Source organism: Mauremys mutica, chromosome 6 (assembly GCF_020497125.1).
Source record: "Mauremys mutica isolate MM-2020 ecotype Southern chromosome 6, ASM2049712v1, whole genome shotgun sequence".
NCBI lineage: Eukaryota > Metazoa > Chordata > Testudines > Geoemydidae > Mauremys > Mauremys mutica.
The window spans coordinates 49,329,219-49,348,202 of record NC_059077.1 but is presented as its reverse complement, the minus strand read 5'-3'; the positions used below and the strand labels follow the sequence as shown (position 1 = coordinate 49,348,202).

At 43.5% G+C, this 18,984-nt stretch overlaps 1 protein-coding gene across 11 annotated transcripts in view; it reads right to left on the bottom strand.

The window, feature by feature from the left end:
- Positions 1-6,719: 6,719 nt before the first annotated feature.
- The window catches only part of ATG10 (autophagy related 10), a 159,679-nt gene continuing 147,414 nt past the window's right edge, over positions 6,720-18,984 (bottom strand). For 4 of the 11 annotated variants that reach the window (XM_045021168.1, XM_045021169.1, XM_045021171.1 and 1 more), the window contains 4 exons: positions 17,015-17,112; positions 16,601-16,720; positions 10,737-10,786; positions 6,726-8,345 (listed from right to left, as the gene is read on the bottom strand). In XM_045021168.1, coding sequence (XP_044877103.1) covers positions 16,609-16,720; positions 17,015-17,112 — 210 coding nt within the window. In that variant the 3' untranslated portion in view covers positions 6,726-8,345; positions 10,737-10,786; positions 16,601-16,608. The other 7 variants (XM_045021166.1, XM_045021167.1, XM_045021160.1 and 4 more) reach the window with 6 other exon arrangements.

Below are 18,984 nucleotides of genomic sequence, written 5' to 3'. Positions count from 1 at the left end.
GACTTAACCTACCTCCGCCTCAGGTTCCCTGTCTCTTAACAAATGGGGGTAATGATACCCTTCTTTGTAAAATACTTGCCTGGGTGTAGCATGAATTTTTACTAGTGCTGAAGGGGGAAAATGCAGCCTTTAAGGTGACTAGCAGGGGGAGGGATAGCTCAGTGGTTTGAGCATTGGCCTGCTAAACCCAGTGTTGTGAGTTCAATCCTTGAGGGGGCCATTTAGGGAGCTGGGGTAAAAATCTGGGGATTGGTCTTGCTTTGAGTAGGGGGTTGGACTAGTTGACCTGAGGTCTCTTCTAACCCTGATATTCTATGATTCTAAGGGTCTCTTTCTTGGTCATGAAAGGACATTGCTTAGTCTATACTGATATTGTGGTTTTTGCTGATGTATGTGGGAAGGTTGGATGCAGGTACTGTATTTGAAGTAAGAGTTAATTCTATTAACAAAAAAATATGGCACTACAAAATCTGAAAGAAATAGTGGAACAGTTGCTGGCTTATTTTTAGATTGATACTTTCAGCTTCAGAACTGGTAAATGTTCAATGTACTTTGTGAATAGGCTTATTTTACTGCTATATGTCTAGAAAAGCTGGAATTTTATCCCCATAGCCATGTTTCCCCAAACCAGGCTATTCCCTTGGAAACATTGAGTAAGTTGCCTCTTACTCCCGGTATCAGACCAAAATCTCGGAGGTTTGTCGGGAACTGGTTTGTTCTTTTGTGACTGTTTGCTGCCCCTCTCTAGCAGGAAAGAGTGCAGGGAAAAGAGAGAAACATACTGTTGAGGTTTTTTTTTTACTTATGTGAAAAAATAACCTTGGAATGGAAAATGCTCAACGGAAGAATTGAATGTAGTGGTGGACTGTTACATTTATGCAAGGGTTTGGGGTGCGAGTAGGAGATCTAGTTCCGAGAGGTTTACAGCCAAATTTTCAAGTGACCACTGATTCTGTGAGCCTCAGTTCTTAGGAGCCCGACTTGAGACTGTGTCTGATTTTCAGATGTGGAGGACAACAATCTCCCACTCAATAAAATGTGGGTCCTTGACCCTAACACCCAAATACAAGGTGTCTAAGTATGCAAAAACTGAGGCGCATAACTCAGATTTTAATGCGAGAGGGACTATTAGATCATCTAGTGTTATACAGATCAGACAGGCCATCAGATTTCACTCAATTACTCCTACATAGCTGGAGCCTGGATCCTAAGCAAGGAGAAAAATCATAAGGAACTGTTGCAGGTGAAACTGGATGAACAAGCATCTCAAACAGGTGATTAAAAGAAAGCAGAAAGCCTACAAGAGATGGATCAGCAAGGAAAGCTACCTCCTGGAGGTCAGAAAGCATAGGGAAGAAGTCAGAACTGACACAGTCCAACCAGAGCTGGACCTTGCGAAGGAAATTAAAACCAATACTGAAAGGTTATTTAGCCATATAAATAAAGAAAACAAGGAAAGAAGTGGGACTACTACACACTGAGGATGGGGTGGAGACTAAAGATAATCTAGGATTGGCCCAACATCTAAATGAATATTTTGCCTCAGTTTTTAATAAAGGTAATGAGCTTTAGGGCAGTGGTAGGGTGGCTAACGAGGATATGGAAGTAAAATTGTGATATGAAAGCCAAACTTAAACACGTACCAGATTTGCCCTTACTTTGGGGTATTCTAATTTATTAGGGTTACTCTTCTGGGGGGGGGGGGGTTGTTCTGTAATTCTATTAATGTACTGCTTGTGTCACGTGTGTTTTCATAGGGAGCTCTACTTCTCCCTCTGCAAGTCCCTTCCCAATGGAGCTATCCTGCAGGACCTAGGTTCCCCAGGGCTGGGTTCCTCCAGAACCACACACCCACCAAGTCTGAGCGGACCAGGTCAATCAGAACTTTTCAAGCTGACCCTTTTTATGTCCCTGGACTCAGTGGGCTGGGTCAAGCAGCACTTTCAAGCTGCAACCCTTATATGCCACAGGTTCAGCATGTCCCTCTCCCCACTTTCATGTTACAATTGTACTGGTAGTAACCCACTTGATGAGCAAACCCCACAGTATTTTTGGGCGCCACAGGGATCTTTAGCTTAGGTAAAGTGTTGCTGCAGAGTAAATGGGGAAGCTAAAAACACAAAAGAGTAAAGTTGAGAGAGAGAAGCAACCAGCTTAACCATAAAAGTTATTTATTGAATAATAGTGGTAACTACACAAGGAGAGCTTAATCCAACATACCATTTACATTATTAAAGGTTACAAAAGTCATATATAGAAAACTATACCTGCCTGAGGTAGAAAAGAAAACAGATCTAGAGTTGGGATCTCACAGTCCATGAAGCTTGAAGTGGTTGGGGTTCCAAGGTTATGGTGGTAGCTTGGGCCTGAATGCTGGAGACAGGCAGACCTCCCAGCATGGTCAGTCCCACTGGAACTGATGCAGAGTTTGGATCCATGCATCAGAACACACTAGAGCATGGGTAGAGGTTTTTGTAGGGGAAAATACAATGGTTCCAGGGAGAACACTAGATTTGTTTATGGGTAAACTGATGACTCAAGGGTTTTCTTTAGGCTAGACAATAGGAGCTGATCACTCCTAGCTATGGGTGATGTTTCTTCCCAGGAGCTCACAATGCACTTAGGCTGCTTCAATATTTTGGATATCAATCAAGGATTCATTACTAGAATTGGTTTCATAACTGGGCTGGGCTAGGTGTGTGCAGGCCTGGGTTCATTAATATCTGAAGCAGAGATCCCTCAGGATGCAGTACTTCCCTGCTTTTCTGGTCCCAGAGTTCAGTGTGGTTCTTGCCTTGGAATCTCTGTTTTCCATTCTGTATGCTAATGGAGATGTCTCCCTGTCCATCTTCGATGCAGATGAGGCTAGGGGAGTTGCCTTAATCTTGTCACCCTTGTCATGAGGGGTCTAGATGTGTCTCCCACCGCCCTTCACTGCTCTCTGCAAGTCTTTTTTCTGATCAGTTTTGGTTCCAGCAGAGGCGGGGGGAGGGATGTTCTTTCATGAGTCAGACAGGCTGGATACTGCACCCTGGTTCCCCAAGAACACAAAACTGACTGGTATCAACACTTTAATGGAACCAAAATGGGGAGAGGGGAGAGAAGAAGGGAGGGGAGATATTATCCATCCAAGAATATTAAAGAAACTGGCATATGACAGTGCAATCCATTAGTAAGGAGTTTTAATGAATCCATAAACTCAAGGGGCATACCATATGATTGGAGAACTGCAAATATAGTACTTCTATTTTAAAAAGGGGGGTGGGGAATGATCTGGGAAACTATAGACCCCTTAGCTTGACCTCAGTTGTGTGCAAGGTCCTAGAACAAATTTTGAAAGAGAATAACTAAAGACATAGCAGTAAACAACTCAAACAGCTTAATGGGATGAAATCGGAGGGCCCAGATAATTTTCATCCAAGAATATAAAAGGAAACTGGCACATGAAATTGCAAGCCCATTAGCAAGAATTTTTAATGAATCAGTAAACTCAGGGGTTGTACCGTACGACTGGAGAATTGCTAATATAGTTCCTATTTTTAAGAAAGGGAAAAAAAGTGATCCAAGTAACTATAGCCCTGTTAGTTTGACATCTGTAGTATGTAAGGTCTTGGAAAAAATTTTGAAGGAGAAAGTAGTTGAGGTCAATGGTAACGGGGACAAAATACAACATGGTTTTACAAAAGGTAGATCGTGCCAAACCAACCTGATCTCCTTCTTTGAGAAGGTAACATTTTTTAGACAAAGTAAACGCAGTGGATCTAATTTACCTCAATTTCAGTAAGGCATTTGATATGGTTCCACATGGGGAATTATTAGTTAAATTGGAAAAGATGGAGATCAATATGAAAATTGAAAGGTGGATAAGGAACTGGTTAATGGGGAGACTACAACTGGTCATACTGAAAGGTGAACTGTCAGGCTGGAAGGAGGTTACTAGTGGAGTTCCTCAGGGATTGGTTTTGGGACCAATCTTATTTAATCTTTTTATTACTGACCTTGGCACAAAAAGTGGGAATGTGCTAATAAAGTTTGCGGATGACACAAAGCTGGGAAGTATTGCTAACACAGAGAAGGACCGGGATATCATACGGGAAGATCTGGATAACCTTGTAAACTGGAATAATAGTAATAGGATGAAATTTAATAGTGAAAAGTGCAAGGTCATGCATTTATGGATTAATAAGAATTTTGGTTATAAATTGGGGACACATCAGTTGGAAGTAACAGAGGAGGAGAAGGACCTTGGAGTATTGGTTGATCACAGGATGACTATGAGCTGCCAATGTGATATGGCCGTTAAAAAAACTAATGCGGTTTTAGGATGCATCAGGCAAGGTATTTCCAGTAAAGATAAGAAGCTGTTAGTACTGTTATACAAGGCACTGGTGAGACCTCATCTGGAATATTCCGTGCAGAATACTGTGGTCTCCCATGTTTAAGAAGGATGAATTCAAACTGGAACAGGTACAGAGAAGGGCTACTAGGATGATCCGAGGAATGGAAAACCTGTCTTTTGAAAGGAGACTGAAAGAGCTTGGCTTGTTTAGCCTAACCAAAAGAAGGCTGAGGGGAGATATGAGTGCTCTTTATAAATATATCAGAGGGATAACTATCAGGGAGGGAGAGGAATTATTTAAGCTTAGTACTAATGTGGACACAAGAACAAATGGATATAAACTGGACACTAGGATGTTTAGACTTGAAATTAGATGAAGGTTTCTAACCATTAGAGGAGTGAAGTTCTGGAACAGCCTTCCAAGGGGAGTAGTGGGGGCAAAAGACATATCTGGCTTCAAGACTAAGCTTGATAAGTTTATGGAAGGGATGGTATGATGGGATAGCCTAATTTTGGCAATTAATTGATCTTTGATTGTTAGCAGGTAAATAGGCCCAATGGTCTGTGATGGGATGTTAGATGGGGTGGGATCTGAGTTACTATAGAGAATTCTTTCCTGGGTGTCTGGCTGGTGAGTCTTGCCCACATGCTCAGGGTTTAAGTGATCGCCATATTTGGGGTCAGGAAGGAATTTTCCTCCAGGGCAGATTGGCAGAGGCCCTGGAGGTTTTTTGCCTTCCTCTGCAGCATGCGGCATGGGTCACCTGCTGGAGGATTCTCTGCACCTTGAGGTCTTTAAACCACGATTTGAGGACTTCAATAACTCAGACATAGGTTAGAGGTTTGTTACAGGAGTGGGTGGGTGAGATTTTGTGGCCTGCATTGTGCAGGAGGTCAGACTAGATGACCATAATGGTCCCTTCTGACCTTGTCTATTAAAAAATAAGAATAAACAGTAATTGGATAAAATACAACATGCTTTTACTAAAGGTAAATTATGCCAGACCAACCCGATCTTTTTCTTTGAGACAATAACTTGACTTTTTTAGACCAAGGAAATGCAGTAGATCTAATCAACCTCGATTTCAGTAAAGCATTTGATACAGTTTCACAAGGGAAGTTATAAGTTAGCAGAAGATGGTGATTAATATGAGAATAAAAGGTGGGTAAGACTACAACGGCTCATACTGAAAGGTGAACTGCCAGGCTGGAGGGAGGTTACTAGAGGAGTTCCTCAAGGGTCAGTCTTGGGCCCAATCTTATTTAACATTTTCATTAGTGACCTTGTCACAAAAAGTGGGTGTGTGTTAATAACATTTGTGGATGACACAAATACAGAGGCGGACTGGAATATCATACAAGAAAATGTGCATGACCTTGAAAATTAGAGTGTTAGAAATGGGATGAAATTTAATAGTCAAAAGTGCAAGTCATGCACTTATGGACTAATAACAATAATCTTTGCTATAAGCTGGGGATTTATCAATGGGAAGTGCCAGAGGAGGGGAAAGGCCCAGGTGATCACAGGATGATGACGAGACACCAATATGATGTGGATGTGCAAGAGGCTAATGCAATCCTAGGGTGCATCAAGTGAGGTAGTTCCAGTAGACGGGAAGTGTCAGTACCATTGTACAAGGCACTTGTGAGCCCTCATCTGGAATACTATATGCAATTTTGTTTAAAAATGATGAATTCAAACTGGAACTGGTGCAGAGAAGGGCTACTAGTATGATCAGAGGAACCTCTCTTAGGAGAGGAGAAGTAAAGAGCTTGGCTTGTTTAGCTTAACACAACAAAGGCTGAGGGGAGATATGATTGTTCTCTAAATACATCAGAGGGATAAACACCAGGGAAGGAGAGCAGTTATTTAAGCTAAGTGCCAATGTTGACAAAAGAACAAATGGATATTAAATGGCCATCAACAAGTTTAGACTTGAAATCAGACAAAGGTTTCTAATCATCAGTGGTATAAAATTCTGGAACAGCCTTCCAAAGGGAGTAGTGGGGTCAAAAAAACCTAAGACCGATCGTATGGAGGGGATGGTGAGTTAATACAGACAATTCTTTCCCAGGTGTCTGGCTGGTGAGTCTTGCCCACATGCTCAGGGTCTAACTGATTGCCATATTTGGGGTTGGGAAAGAATTTTCCCCCAGGTCATAGTGGCAGAGTCCCTGGGATTTTCCACTTTCCCCTGCAGCATGGGACACAGGCCACTTGCTGGTTTGAATGAGAGTAAATGGTGGACTCTCTGTAACTTGAAATCTTTAGATCAAGATTTGAGGACTTCAGTAATTCAGTCAGAGGTTAGGGTCTATTACAGGAGTGGGTGGGTGAGATTCCGTGGCCTGCAATGTACAGGAGGTCACCCTAGATTATCATGATTATCCTTTCTGTCTTTAAGAAACTATGAGACAAAACCTATTTTCTGTAGAACCAATAATGACAGGCACAATTCATATTTCTATCGTTTAATTCTTTATTGGTTGAATCTATATCATTTTTTTCCATTATTTTGTCCAGAACTGTTGTGAGGCTAACCAGCCTATAATTACCTGTGTCATCTTACTGGCTGTTTTAGACCATTGGCTTGACATTAACATTCTTCAAGTCTTCTAGATTGCCAATATTTATTAAAAAATAACAATCAGGCCAGAGATTTCCTCAGCCAACTTTTTTAGGACTTTTGGATACAAGTTATCCAGGCATGTCGATTTGTTTATCACATTCTCTTTTGTTGCTGAGCGATTGGAAGGGACTTTGTTGTCATGTGATATTAGTGCAACATCCTGCATCTTTCCAAATACAGAACAGAAGTATTTATTTAACACTTATTCCTTTTCTGCACCATTATTAATGTGACCATCTGGCTTTGGTAACAGGCCTAGCTCATTGTTGATTGTACAGTTAGGGAGCATGTCTGAAAATGTTGGTCCTTCATTTACAAACACTATTGTGACCAATTGCTGATGGTGGGATTGGGGCTAGTGTGAGGCTGTACTTAGCCCATCAAGAACCTGAAGCTCAAACCCTACTATTCATTCATGGCAGATCAGTTGGGTTTTTAAACTCACTGCTCTGGTTTAGAAAGAGCCACTAGGAATTGGAGCAGCTTCCAGAAATATTGAGGGAAATGATATCAACACCAGCAAGCAAGAAAGATAGCAAAGGGCAGTGTTAACGTGAAGTGGTAAGTGTTCAGGCCGGTAAGTGCAGCTGGTATAGTTTCCTAATGCAGAGTTGTCATGAGCTGCTTCTGCCACTAGGTGCTGCTATTGGTATGATGAGGGAGAAAGTTAAAAAAAGAGGGAGGGGGAGGCTGAAAACTAGAAAGCTGTTTAACTGCAGTTCAGTGAAAGAAATCTTCAGAGTGTTGAATCTGACTTTTAATTGAATGGGGTCAAAGTTTTGAAGGGCTAAGTACCCCATTCCCCTTACAGCCTTTGGGCACCTGAAAGCATACCTGGTGCTATAGAGAAACAGACATGCTCCCTGTCCTGAAGAGCTCACCATCTCAATTCAGCATGTAACGGGCCATACACAAACAAACAAACAAAAAAAAGGGTGGGGGGGCACAGAGAGGAAGAACATAGGTGCCAACAGTAAAATCAGGTGGAGACTCAGGCATGTGCACGTCTAGCTGTTTTTTTGTTTGTTTTTTTCTTAAGGAAGATGTTTTTAACTCCTTGCAGGCAATGCAGCAGGAGTGAATTTGGAGGAAGGATTTCAGTGCGGGGAGGAAGGTGGGTTTGGCACAAGTAGTGTGGAAGAAGGCCGTGGAGGTGGGAATGGGAGAATGGCACAAAGAGGCATCAAGGCTCATACTTTGTTTCAAGTTGAATTTTAATTTGTTTAATGAACCCATGTTATTAGGTTATACAGGCTAAACAGACATGTCAAACGGGTGAGTTAGCAAATGGTGTCAGGATTTGTCCAGAGAACACTTTCGTGTATTCTGCTAGCTCGGAGGAGCTCAGACTTGTGTTATTTGGAAGAAAGGATGCTCTGGAAAGGAAATCAAAGCCCAAATAAATTAAAAGGTAACTCAGATATTTGACCTTCGAATACAAATGGTTTTACACTTTATAAATCTTACAACCACCCGCTATAAAAGACAAATCCCCCAAAACAGGAGTCAATACAAATACGTCAGCGAGTAGCCTGGAGAAGAAAGAACTAGTTCCACTTTGCTGTTTGATTCTTTCATCAACACTAGTCAATGTTCCTGCTTCATAAAGCAGGGCATGTATAAATATTAAAGCAGATGGTTGACCACAGTAGGCAAGTGACAGCTAACTTTAGGATGTGAGAGAATGAACCTTATGATGCTTGGAGAACAGTTTCTCCAGCATCTGGCTCGGTCTTCCCTTGGCCAAGTAAAGCTTGGCTACAATCTACTAGTAACAGTTCAGGATTTTATTTTGAATCAGGTGCAAAGAGAAAAAGGATTAGCTCATTTCTACAGTTTGCCAAATCTTTTCTCACACAGGCTCAGCCAGTGTGCCACCCTGCTTTGGGCTCTCGTTGGCTCTGGAGGTGGAGGAAGCATCAAATATGGAGCTAAGCCAGCTATAGCAATAGCCAGCAACATGAGCTTTTCCCTCTGCATTTCAAGATGCGGTACACTAAAGGTGACCTGCTGAAGTTGAGGGGATGGGAGGTTGATTCAGCCAGCTTCCAGTAGTGTAACCCAGGGATGCAGATCATTGGTGGTGAAAATTTTCTCACAAGGGGCTGTGCAGACAAGGGGTGGGCATGGGTGGACCACACAGCCTACCCAGTTAGCACCCAGGCCCACCCAAATCTGAGTCTGTGTGAATGCAGAAGCCAATGTCCATGTGGTTGAGGGTCGGGGAGACTTGGCTTAAGAGAAGTTGGCTCTTGGCCCATCTGCAGAACATCATGGCTGGCCCCATCCCTGCCTTCACCCAGTGCTGCAAACTTCTCCTGGTTCTCAACAACTTTGGTGTCAGCTGGGCCTAGGCCCGCCGACAGCAATTCTGGGCCCCAGGGCAGAACAGTTAATGGGCACTCTTCTGGCACAGCCAGGGCTTCCATATGCCTGACCGGCTGCTTTCGCCACTGCCGGTACCACCCCATGCACGCCAAGGGGCCCTGCGGCCTGCCTGGGCAATTTAAAAGGGCCCGGGGCTCCCAGCTGCCATCGCCACTGCAGCAGCCAGCATCCAGGCACCCCCTGTCAGTGGGCCTGGCCAGGCTCCGCACAGGTGCTGACCAGCACCCCCAGCCCTGACAACCCAAGAGCTGTGGGGATTACCCATCTTCACTGGCCAGCCCAGTCCCTGGGCTCCCTGCATGCAAATTCCTTCTCTGCATCCTACAATCCTGGCCCCCAAGAATTCAATTAAACATAATAGGCAATAATAAATATATAGCTAGTATAGTAATATGCAAAATACATGTTTTGCTGTGATCTCAGAACTTTGGTCATTGCCCATCCACCATAAATTGGGGCCTACCCAAATTTCCACTCCTAGCTACACCAATGGCACACACTCTGCTCTGCCAATGAGCCTGAAGCTGGCTAGCAATGACTAGGAAAAGGATCGTGGGTAAATGAGGCACTGAATTAGTGTCTACCCCTATCTAGTGCCTGCTGGTGTGGTTTAGGGAGAACAACCACAGAGGAACAAACTGCCTGCTCTCCTCCAGATACGACCCTCCAGGGTGAACTAAGCACAGGATGTTGCTCTAGCAAAGCTACCACAAGATAAAAATCCACTGGTGCTGCAGAAACGGATGTTGTGATCTGACAGGCTTGAGAATAGGGAAAGGTGTTTCAATAAGGTCTTCTATAAGACCTCTTATCAAACAAGTGAATGGCTCCCCAACCTTCAGTTAAAAATCCTCCCTACTAAGTCACAGTTTTATCAGTCCCTTTAATTCTTAAGTGAAAGTTTCCTTGGAGTTTTAAAAAAACAAAACTTGGTGACAACCTTATGAAAAATAGGGCCTAACAGTGGTAAGCACAGCACTTTCCTATTCCCACTAACGCTCCCCAGCAGTACTTTCCCAGAATGCTGTTCTCAAGCTGGTCTTTTAAATTTAGCAGTCAAGCAGCTGTAGCCCGAGAGTGGGCAGTGGGAGCTTCTAGCTGTATCTTTCTCTTCCAGCTGGTAAGCATTCGTTATGACTTCCCTTTCTTATTGCTAAGGGGGTGAATCACAACAACATTTTTAAAAACTGTGTCTTTTACAAGATACATAACACATTACCGCAAGCTAGACTTTTTAGATGACAGAATTATAAAGGAGCTAGTAGGAACTTCACAGTTCAGGTTGTGTTATAATGGAATAGAAGTTACTCAATATTTTTTTGTTGCGACTGAAATTCTGTGTAACATACATTGAAATGTAAAAGTCAACAATAACTCACTGAATCATAGCTGTGTCAGCTGGCAAAGAACTATTGTCCCAAATTCATTCCTGGAAAAATGTCAATGAAATCAATGGAGTTAGAACAGGGATAAATTTAGGTTACTTGACCATATCCTGCTCTAATGTTGCCCAGTGTAAACTGAAATCAGTGTAGTCACTACTGATGAAAATGAGAACATTAATTTGACTCAAAGAATATTTATTCCAAAACCAAATTTTCTATTGGAGCAGATTATGCCTGGATGCAAAAAAGAAGCTTACATAAGTAGAACAGTGTTCCTGCCTACCCCAGGAAACCAAAAGCAAACTGCAATTGAGCACATGAGGCTTGTTCTGATTCTTGTAACCAAAGGCAAGTATTGGTAGCTTCCTTTAAGAAAAAGTCTCCAGTAGTAGGAGTCTCAATATATCTTTCCAGATTTCAGACAGGGCCGGCTCTACTGTTTTCGCTGCCCCAAGCAGCGCGCCAAATTGCCACCATGGACGGTGGGGACAGTCCGTGTGCCATTAGGGCGGCATGCGCACGACTCTACTTTCCCCTTTCCGACCTGCTCCTGCCACCTGTGCGCCCCCGCTCTCCCAGGCAGGCCGGGGCGCTTAGTGGTGTGACGTGCAGATCCCAGCGCACGCCACTGACCTGCCAGGACCGAGCTTGAGCTCCCCACGACAAACTCTTGGAAACCCCCAACCCCACCCGCTAGGTGCCGTTGCAACTCGTCCGACCGGCGCACCCGGCCGCGGGAGGAATGTTCCAGCTTCAGGAAGGGCCGGCCTGGAACGGGGCAGGGAGTGGTACCGGGCCCCCGGGGGGAGCTACACAGGGGTAACACATGTCCCCTCTCCCTCCCCCCCATCAGGCCCAGGCCACCCAAAGGGACGCCTCTCCCTCCAGCCACGCCTGGGCCGGGCTGACCCGTTACTCTGCGAGGCTGCTGTGGGTCGGCCCCAGCCGGCCGCCCACAGGCGCTGCCCGAGTTACACGGTACCCCGAGTTACACTCTCCCGACTGAGCTGCAGCCCAGCGTTGGTGCATGTGGAGTGTCCGCACTCCTATCTCCAGGGGCCCTGCTCGGCCCGCTGGGGACGGCTCGGCAAGAGCCGGCTCTGAACCTGGCCCCAGACCTCACTGGGCTGGACACTTGCAACTGGCTATGGTAGGGTTATTGTGCTAGGCTCTGCAGCCTCCACTGCTGGCCGCCAGGGCTGGCTCTACTGTTTTTGCCCCCAAGCAGCGTGCCAAATTGCCGCCGCAGGCGGCGGGAGCAGTCAGTGTGCCATTAGGGCGGCATGCGCGTTTCCGTGGCGGCGGCAATTCAGCGGCAGCTTCTGTCTTCAGCCGGAAGACAGAAGCTGCACCACCGTGGACAGCTGAATATAGAAGCTGCCGCCGAATTGCCGCCGCCATAGAAACACGCGTGCCACCCTAACGGCACATGGACTGCCCCCACCGTCCGGCAGCAATTCGGCGCGCTGCTTGGGGACAAAAACACAGGGACTACCGCTCCTTGTAGATTGGCGCCCCAAGCACCTGCTTGGGATGCTGGTGCCTGGAGCCGGCCCTGATTTCAGACAAGAAACTTAAGGAGTTTTAAAACTGCTTTATAATTGAATTTTTTTCTTTAGCAGTTTTGCAAAACTTAAAAGAGTAACCTATGCTGCCAAAAACTTAGGTGTTTTAGAACATACTTGCCAAATAAAATGAAATATAGCATTGGTAATTGATCTAATTTTGAAATTAGATAGGATTTTTGTGAGCAAACATGTTAAATGTTTTACAAGGTCACTAGATTACTTATACTAAATGTTTTTTATTACTGTTGACATCTTAGCCAAAATACAGAGAATTTTTGAACTAACCATCTTAATGATTTGACTCTTTAGTTATTTGTTAGTGCTAAATATACAAACTTAAGAGATATATGATGCGTTTTGCCGGATCACTCATCTATGTGTCCGACTCTCCCACTTGCTGTAACGCTCCTATTTATCTTCGCATTTAGTATCCATTATCATAGTATCTAAGCAACTGTGAGAGCAGCACCAAGGTGCTCATTATTACTCAGTTGGGATTTAGAAGGGGTTTATCAGCTGGACATGAATGGGCTTCAAAAACTGGAAAGAGTTTGTGTTTCAAAGCAGTTGCAGGGTGTGTTATTGGTAAAGAGTGCTCCTAGAGGTATGTACTGGGGGGAAAAAAGTCCCCGGTGCAGCTATCCATGTGGCATGTGCCTGGGGTTAGCTCTTCAAGGACAGATCTGAAATCAAAGACAATGTGCCATGCTTTTTCCAAATCATCCTGGGTCTTGTTTACAATGATAAATGAAAGAGGGAAAACCATGCTGTACAATGGGGACTGTTGCGTCTAAAAGGAACTGAATGTCGATTTCTCAGTCCACATGGCAACCCCATTTCTTTGTAAGGCTTGGATGAAACAGAGAGAAAATTGTGTCTGTAAAGGAACGTTGACCGAACAGAAGGGTGGTGAGGGTCCATTCTGTTGGACTAACTTCATACTTACCTCCCCAGTCTCAGGTTATGCTAGCTATGGCCTCATATGAGTAACTGCATTAATAAATGATACAAGCTGAAATTCCTTTGTCTATAATTATACTCCATGAGTTAATTTATCTAATGCTGTCACATGGGCAGAAAGACTGTATTCACAGTAACGCCTCAGGGCAGTGTTTTGTGGAACTTGTAATAAACAAGGATTATCTTAGGTAAATAGTATAGAATAGTCATGATTGGAAGGAGTATTATCAACAAGTCTGCTATGCCTGGAAAACAGGAAGCATTAGTCTCCTAGAAATAGCTAGGAAACTATGCAAATACATTTTACTCCAAACCATTTTGTTACTGCTATTTTCTGACAAGTGGCCAAAAACTAGTCCAATAAATAAGACTTTGAAAGTGAAAAAGAATATCTGTTGGTTATCAAGGAATCCTCCACACTAAGACTATGAAGAATATTTTAAAACAAGCACTCCAGCTATTTACATTAAATCCCACTCTATGCATTGTGTCATATTTTACTGGCCCTGTATCTTAAAAATTGAATTTCGTGGGGGCAAGGACTTGTTTATTCTGTACATTTGACCCATAGGTCAATGCTGGGTAACATCTGCGATGCTACATAAAGATAACCATGAGCTAGATCCTCCAATATGGCCATGCAGCAGTCAGTGCACCTGGTGCATATGTGTGCATACTTGTGCATGCACTTATATGGAACTGTGTATTTTTTGTGTGCCTCTCCTGCCTGATCCCGAGGACAGTGGGAGCTAATTCAATCCTCAGTGCAAGTAGAGCAGCCTTCTCTTATTTGCACTGGGTCTAGCAGCCATTCCAGTGTCCCAGGATTGCCAAAACACAATTTGCTTTGGCCACACCTCATCCTATCTCTTATGCTGGGGTGGAGGCAGAAGCAGTTGGTGCAAAGATGGCTAGATTAACCAGCTGGGAACCTTTAGCTGGTTATATGAGCCCCTTTGCTTCACTGGAGCAGCACAAAGGGCATGAAGCAAGGCTGAGCACAGGGCCGGCTCTACAGTTTTCGCCGCCCCAAGCAGCGCGCCAAATTGCCGCCCTGAGCGGGGGCGGGGGACAGTCCGTGTGCCCTTAGGGCGGCAGGCGCGTTTCCACAGCGGCGCAATTCAGCGGCAGCTTCTATGTTTAGCTGAAGCCGCCCCGGACAGCTAAACATAGAAGCTGCCACCGAATTGCCGCTGCCGCGGAAACGCGCCTGCTGCCCTAAGGGCACACGGACTGCCCCTGCCCCACCCGCCGCCCGCGGCGGCAATTCGGCGCGCTACTTGGGGGCAAAACAAGGGGGACTGCCGCCCCTTGCAGAATGCCGCCCCAAGCACCAGCTTGGAATGCTGGTGCCTGGAGCCAGCCCTGGCTGAGCATCTGGGCTTCTAAATACAGATTTAAAATTGTATTATTTTCCTGTTGTTTGTTTCTCCTTGTGTATAAAGAGAAATAATTCTTCTTTCAATGTGTGAAATAGGATACAGATATTGTTTACAATAAAACATACATAACCAAATGTTTTGAAAAGAAGGCAATCTGACTGCTGTCATAAGAAGTCAACAAAGAACTACATTTTACAAGTCATGGAGGGAACAAAGATATCACAGATCATTAGAATCCAGTATAGGATAAATAATGTGTTTTAGTATCATTTACTATGAATTCCAAATGGCTTGGCAAAAGAATTTCACCTTGTCAATAGCATTTTAAGGATTGTATTATGTTTCCATCACAAACACACATAATGCAACTAAGTAATAACATGAAGATAATAAAACTTCTGAGAACACAGATTTTTAAATCCCATAAATTTTACATTTGCAGTTTTGATCCAACATATTCTAATATTTGACTCCCCGTATGTCATCTTCACTGAACACATAAAGGCAAAATCTGTAATTCTTATCTACTGAGCAACTGTACAAAATAAATTCAGAACACTCGGAACAAAACGTGATTCAGAAGGAATCAAAACTGACTGTCATACTAAAGTTATTTCTAGCCTGTTTTTTGCTGATCTTGAGGCCCTATTATGCAATCTCTAATCACTCAAAACTCCATTGATATGAGTGGGAATTTAGCTTGAGTAAGGACTGCAGGATCAAGCCTTTACTCATGAATAACTACTAGCTCCACCAGAAATGCTAATTTACTACAACAGTACCTTCCCTTGGTGACAAAATCCTTTAGAAGTAGTGAAGAAGGAAGAAGCAGCATGCTCACATGATTGTACCAAGGCACCCTGAATTGTAGAATTGTATAATTTTAACCAATACATGGACTATTCGTACTATTCATCTACAATTCTGACCCATTTGTTCAATTAAGCAATACATATACAATACATTCTCCAATATACCCTGAGGTATCTGACGATCAGAGTTTTGGCAATTAAGTGTCGCTATCCTCTCCAGGTTACATACTAACCCTAAAATGGAATCAAGCCCATGTTCACATATATAACTGCATCATTGTGGACGTCTGCAGACTGATAGCATTCTTCTCTAAATACACAGTGGTGCTGTCTGATATCTTTCAGAGTAGAATTAAATCCATTGTTTCAATCCCATGCCAGAAAACTCAGCCTTTTATAGGTGTTCTGATATCGTCTCAGTAAAGACCAAACCCAAGGAAAAAAGGAGGGAGAATCTAAGGTAGGAAATGAGTAAGTGAATCCTAAAGAGTCAGTGCTGTCACATGGAATGGAGCTTGTGTCTGGGTGGAACATGAGGCGTCACTAATTGCAGCCAGCTCTTAGGTGTTCAGCTGTCATCAGGCATGTTGCTGCCAGGGGGGAAAACCCTGAATGGCAAGCTTTACTGACTGTGTGGGAACTGGGTAGTTTGTGTCAGATCCGTTGCAGACAAGGCTGCAGTGGCTTTACAATTCACAAATACCTGTGCTTCAACTTGGGGCCCTGAAGTAGAGACATTGAACAAGAAATTAGAAGTTGTGGAGGAGGCAAAATAAAAATCACTGCAGTGCAAGTACATTAGATCACACCATTAAATGTGCACTGGAGGAGTTAAGCCAAGAAGCTCTGATATTGCTGAGACAGCAGTCCCAGTACACAGAGCATCAACACCATGGCTTTCAATGGAGATCCTTCCTAGCTATTAAGAAGGGTGTTGGCAGAGCACCAGAAGGACCTCAGCTCAGCTCTCCAATGAAAAGCAAAATGGCAATGACACAGGGAGTGACTGTGTGTAAATTGTCAGATGGAAAATCCTCAGCACTCCTGAACTGAAGGCTCAGAAGTAAAAGCTGAAATGCTTGCAAACTAGAATCTGATTTTATATAAGACTAAAAAATATGCCATTCCCCTCTTACCTTTTGATTTAATCCGTTTTTGTATTCTGTTCAGACACTAGTTTTGCATAACTCAGAGGTAGATTTAGCCCCACAACTGGGCCTACAATACTCAGCCATGATGTAATGTAGTTTATATTCCTAAAAAACAAAGAAAACATGCATGTATTACAAAAATATTTAATGATGTTCAGATTTATGCCTGAAAGTCACCTTATGCCAGACAACTTTCTTTAAAATGAAGTTACTAATGCGCTTTATGCACTTTGAGTCTATTTTAACTTACTGGATTTAAGTGAAAACACAGAGTTTTACTACACACAGATGGGGGTGACAATTTCTTGATTGTTGTTCTGACCTTGCAAGTGTACACAACTGATTTACGTACATTAAACATCTTGCTATCGCCTCACAAACTGCACTGGTGTTCCTCACCTGTTTTCTCTTTGTGAATTAGCCAATACCGGAGCCATGAATTCATTAGTCCGGCAGGGATGAAGGACAAAGAATGGTTGACCAAGTAATGGGTGCTCCTGAAAGAATCAATCAGTTGTTTTTATTATCAAAATGGTTTTAGGGAAAAATACAACATGCTATTTGAACAAAAAAAAATGGGTCAATTCCTCCATAGTGTAATTCAGCAGCTCACTTCAGTGAAGTTACACAAAGGATAATTTGACCCCTGTTGTTTTAGTAACACTAAAGGCATTTAAGCAATCAATATTCAAGTGTACAGTTTCTAATTCTGAAATAGAAATAAGCGTACCATGTAGGTTATGCTCTCATTTTAATTATGATGCAAAGGTTTTCAAAAGCAGCTCAGGTTACTTGTAACAGCAGTGAGGAAGTTAACAGCTGAAAGCAAGTGGGCAAAGTTGCCATTTAAAAGTATATTTTGACAGAATGTAATGCATACCCCGGCTGAGCAGCCTCCACTGAACAGCTCCTTGACAATCAGGCCAGCTCTACACTACAAACTTCTGTCGATATAACTACATCACTCAGGGGCCTGAAAAATCCACACCCCTGAGCACCCTAGTAATACAAACTTAATACCCGGTGTAGACAGCGCTTCTCCATCAACATAGCTACTGCCTCTTGTGAAGGTGGATTGACTATCATGACAAGAGACTCTTTCCTGTCAGCATGGTAGCATCTTCACTAAAGTGCTACAACAGCGCGTCTGTGCTGCTGTATGTGTAGACAAGCCCACTGATCATGATCCTTGGGTCTTGCCAAGTTGAAGGGCAAAAATGGTTTTATCTGGGGATCAGATTGGGAGGGGGGTTCTCAGGGCTATTTTAACTTCCTCCAACTGGTAATGGCCCTGAGCTCTAGTCCACATGAACAGAGGTTATCTTCCAGTCCATACAAACAGAGAACTGCAGTTTTCTTCACAAAGAACACAGCCTATTAACAAACCAAAAACATGTTAAGGACAGTTAATGCTGCGGCAGGACATACCTCATCCACCCCAAGTATTAAAAGCATAGAATCATAGAAGATTAGGGTTGGAAGAGACCTCAGGAGGTCATCTAGTCCAATCCCCTGCTCAAAGCAGGACCAATCCCCAACTAAATCATCCCAGCCGAGGCTTTGTCAAGCCGGGCCTTAAAAACCTCTAAGGAAGGAGATTCCACCGCCTCCTTAGGTAACCCATTCCAGTGCTTCACCACCCTCCTAGTGAAATAGTTTTTCCTAATATCCAACCTAGACCTCCCCCACTGCAACTTGAGACCATTACTCCTTGTTCTGTCATCTGCCACTACTGAGAACAGCCTAGCTCCATCCTCTTTGGATCCCCCCTTCCGGTAGTTGAAGGCTGCTATCAAATCCCGCCTCATGAAGTAAGAAGTTAAGGGACAGGCTTTGTGCATTCCTTTTCACCTTGATATCATTTACAACACTGTTGATAACAGTCCAATTCTTCATAAGGCTCTCTCATTCATCACAAAAGCAATACACGCCAGACTCACTCAAACTTGCACTCTAATGCAAAACTTTAACAATGACCTCATCTGTAATTATAGCAAGAAGATTAGCACCTCTGACTCTCACATTGGGGAAATTAATTTGCTTTAACACTGCTAAGGTACCACTGCACCAAAATAAACAGAATCCTACTTCATCTCCGCACTCAGCAAGGGGCATAAGCATCTAGTATGTCACAGCCAAGAACAATCTGAAAACGATTCCAGAAAAGTAAAATATCAAAATAGGAACACCCAAAACAGGAACAGGTACCCTGCTATCTATCTATCTATCTATCTATTCTTACACAATACCCGTACTTAGTTTAGATGCTACTGAGCTAGATCTTTAGCTAGGGCCAAGAAGCTCACGCTGCAACTCAGTGGGGTGAAGAACAGGGGATGTGAGCATGTATATAAAGCCAGCATAAAGTT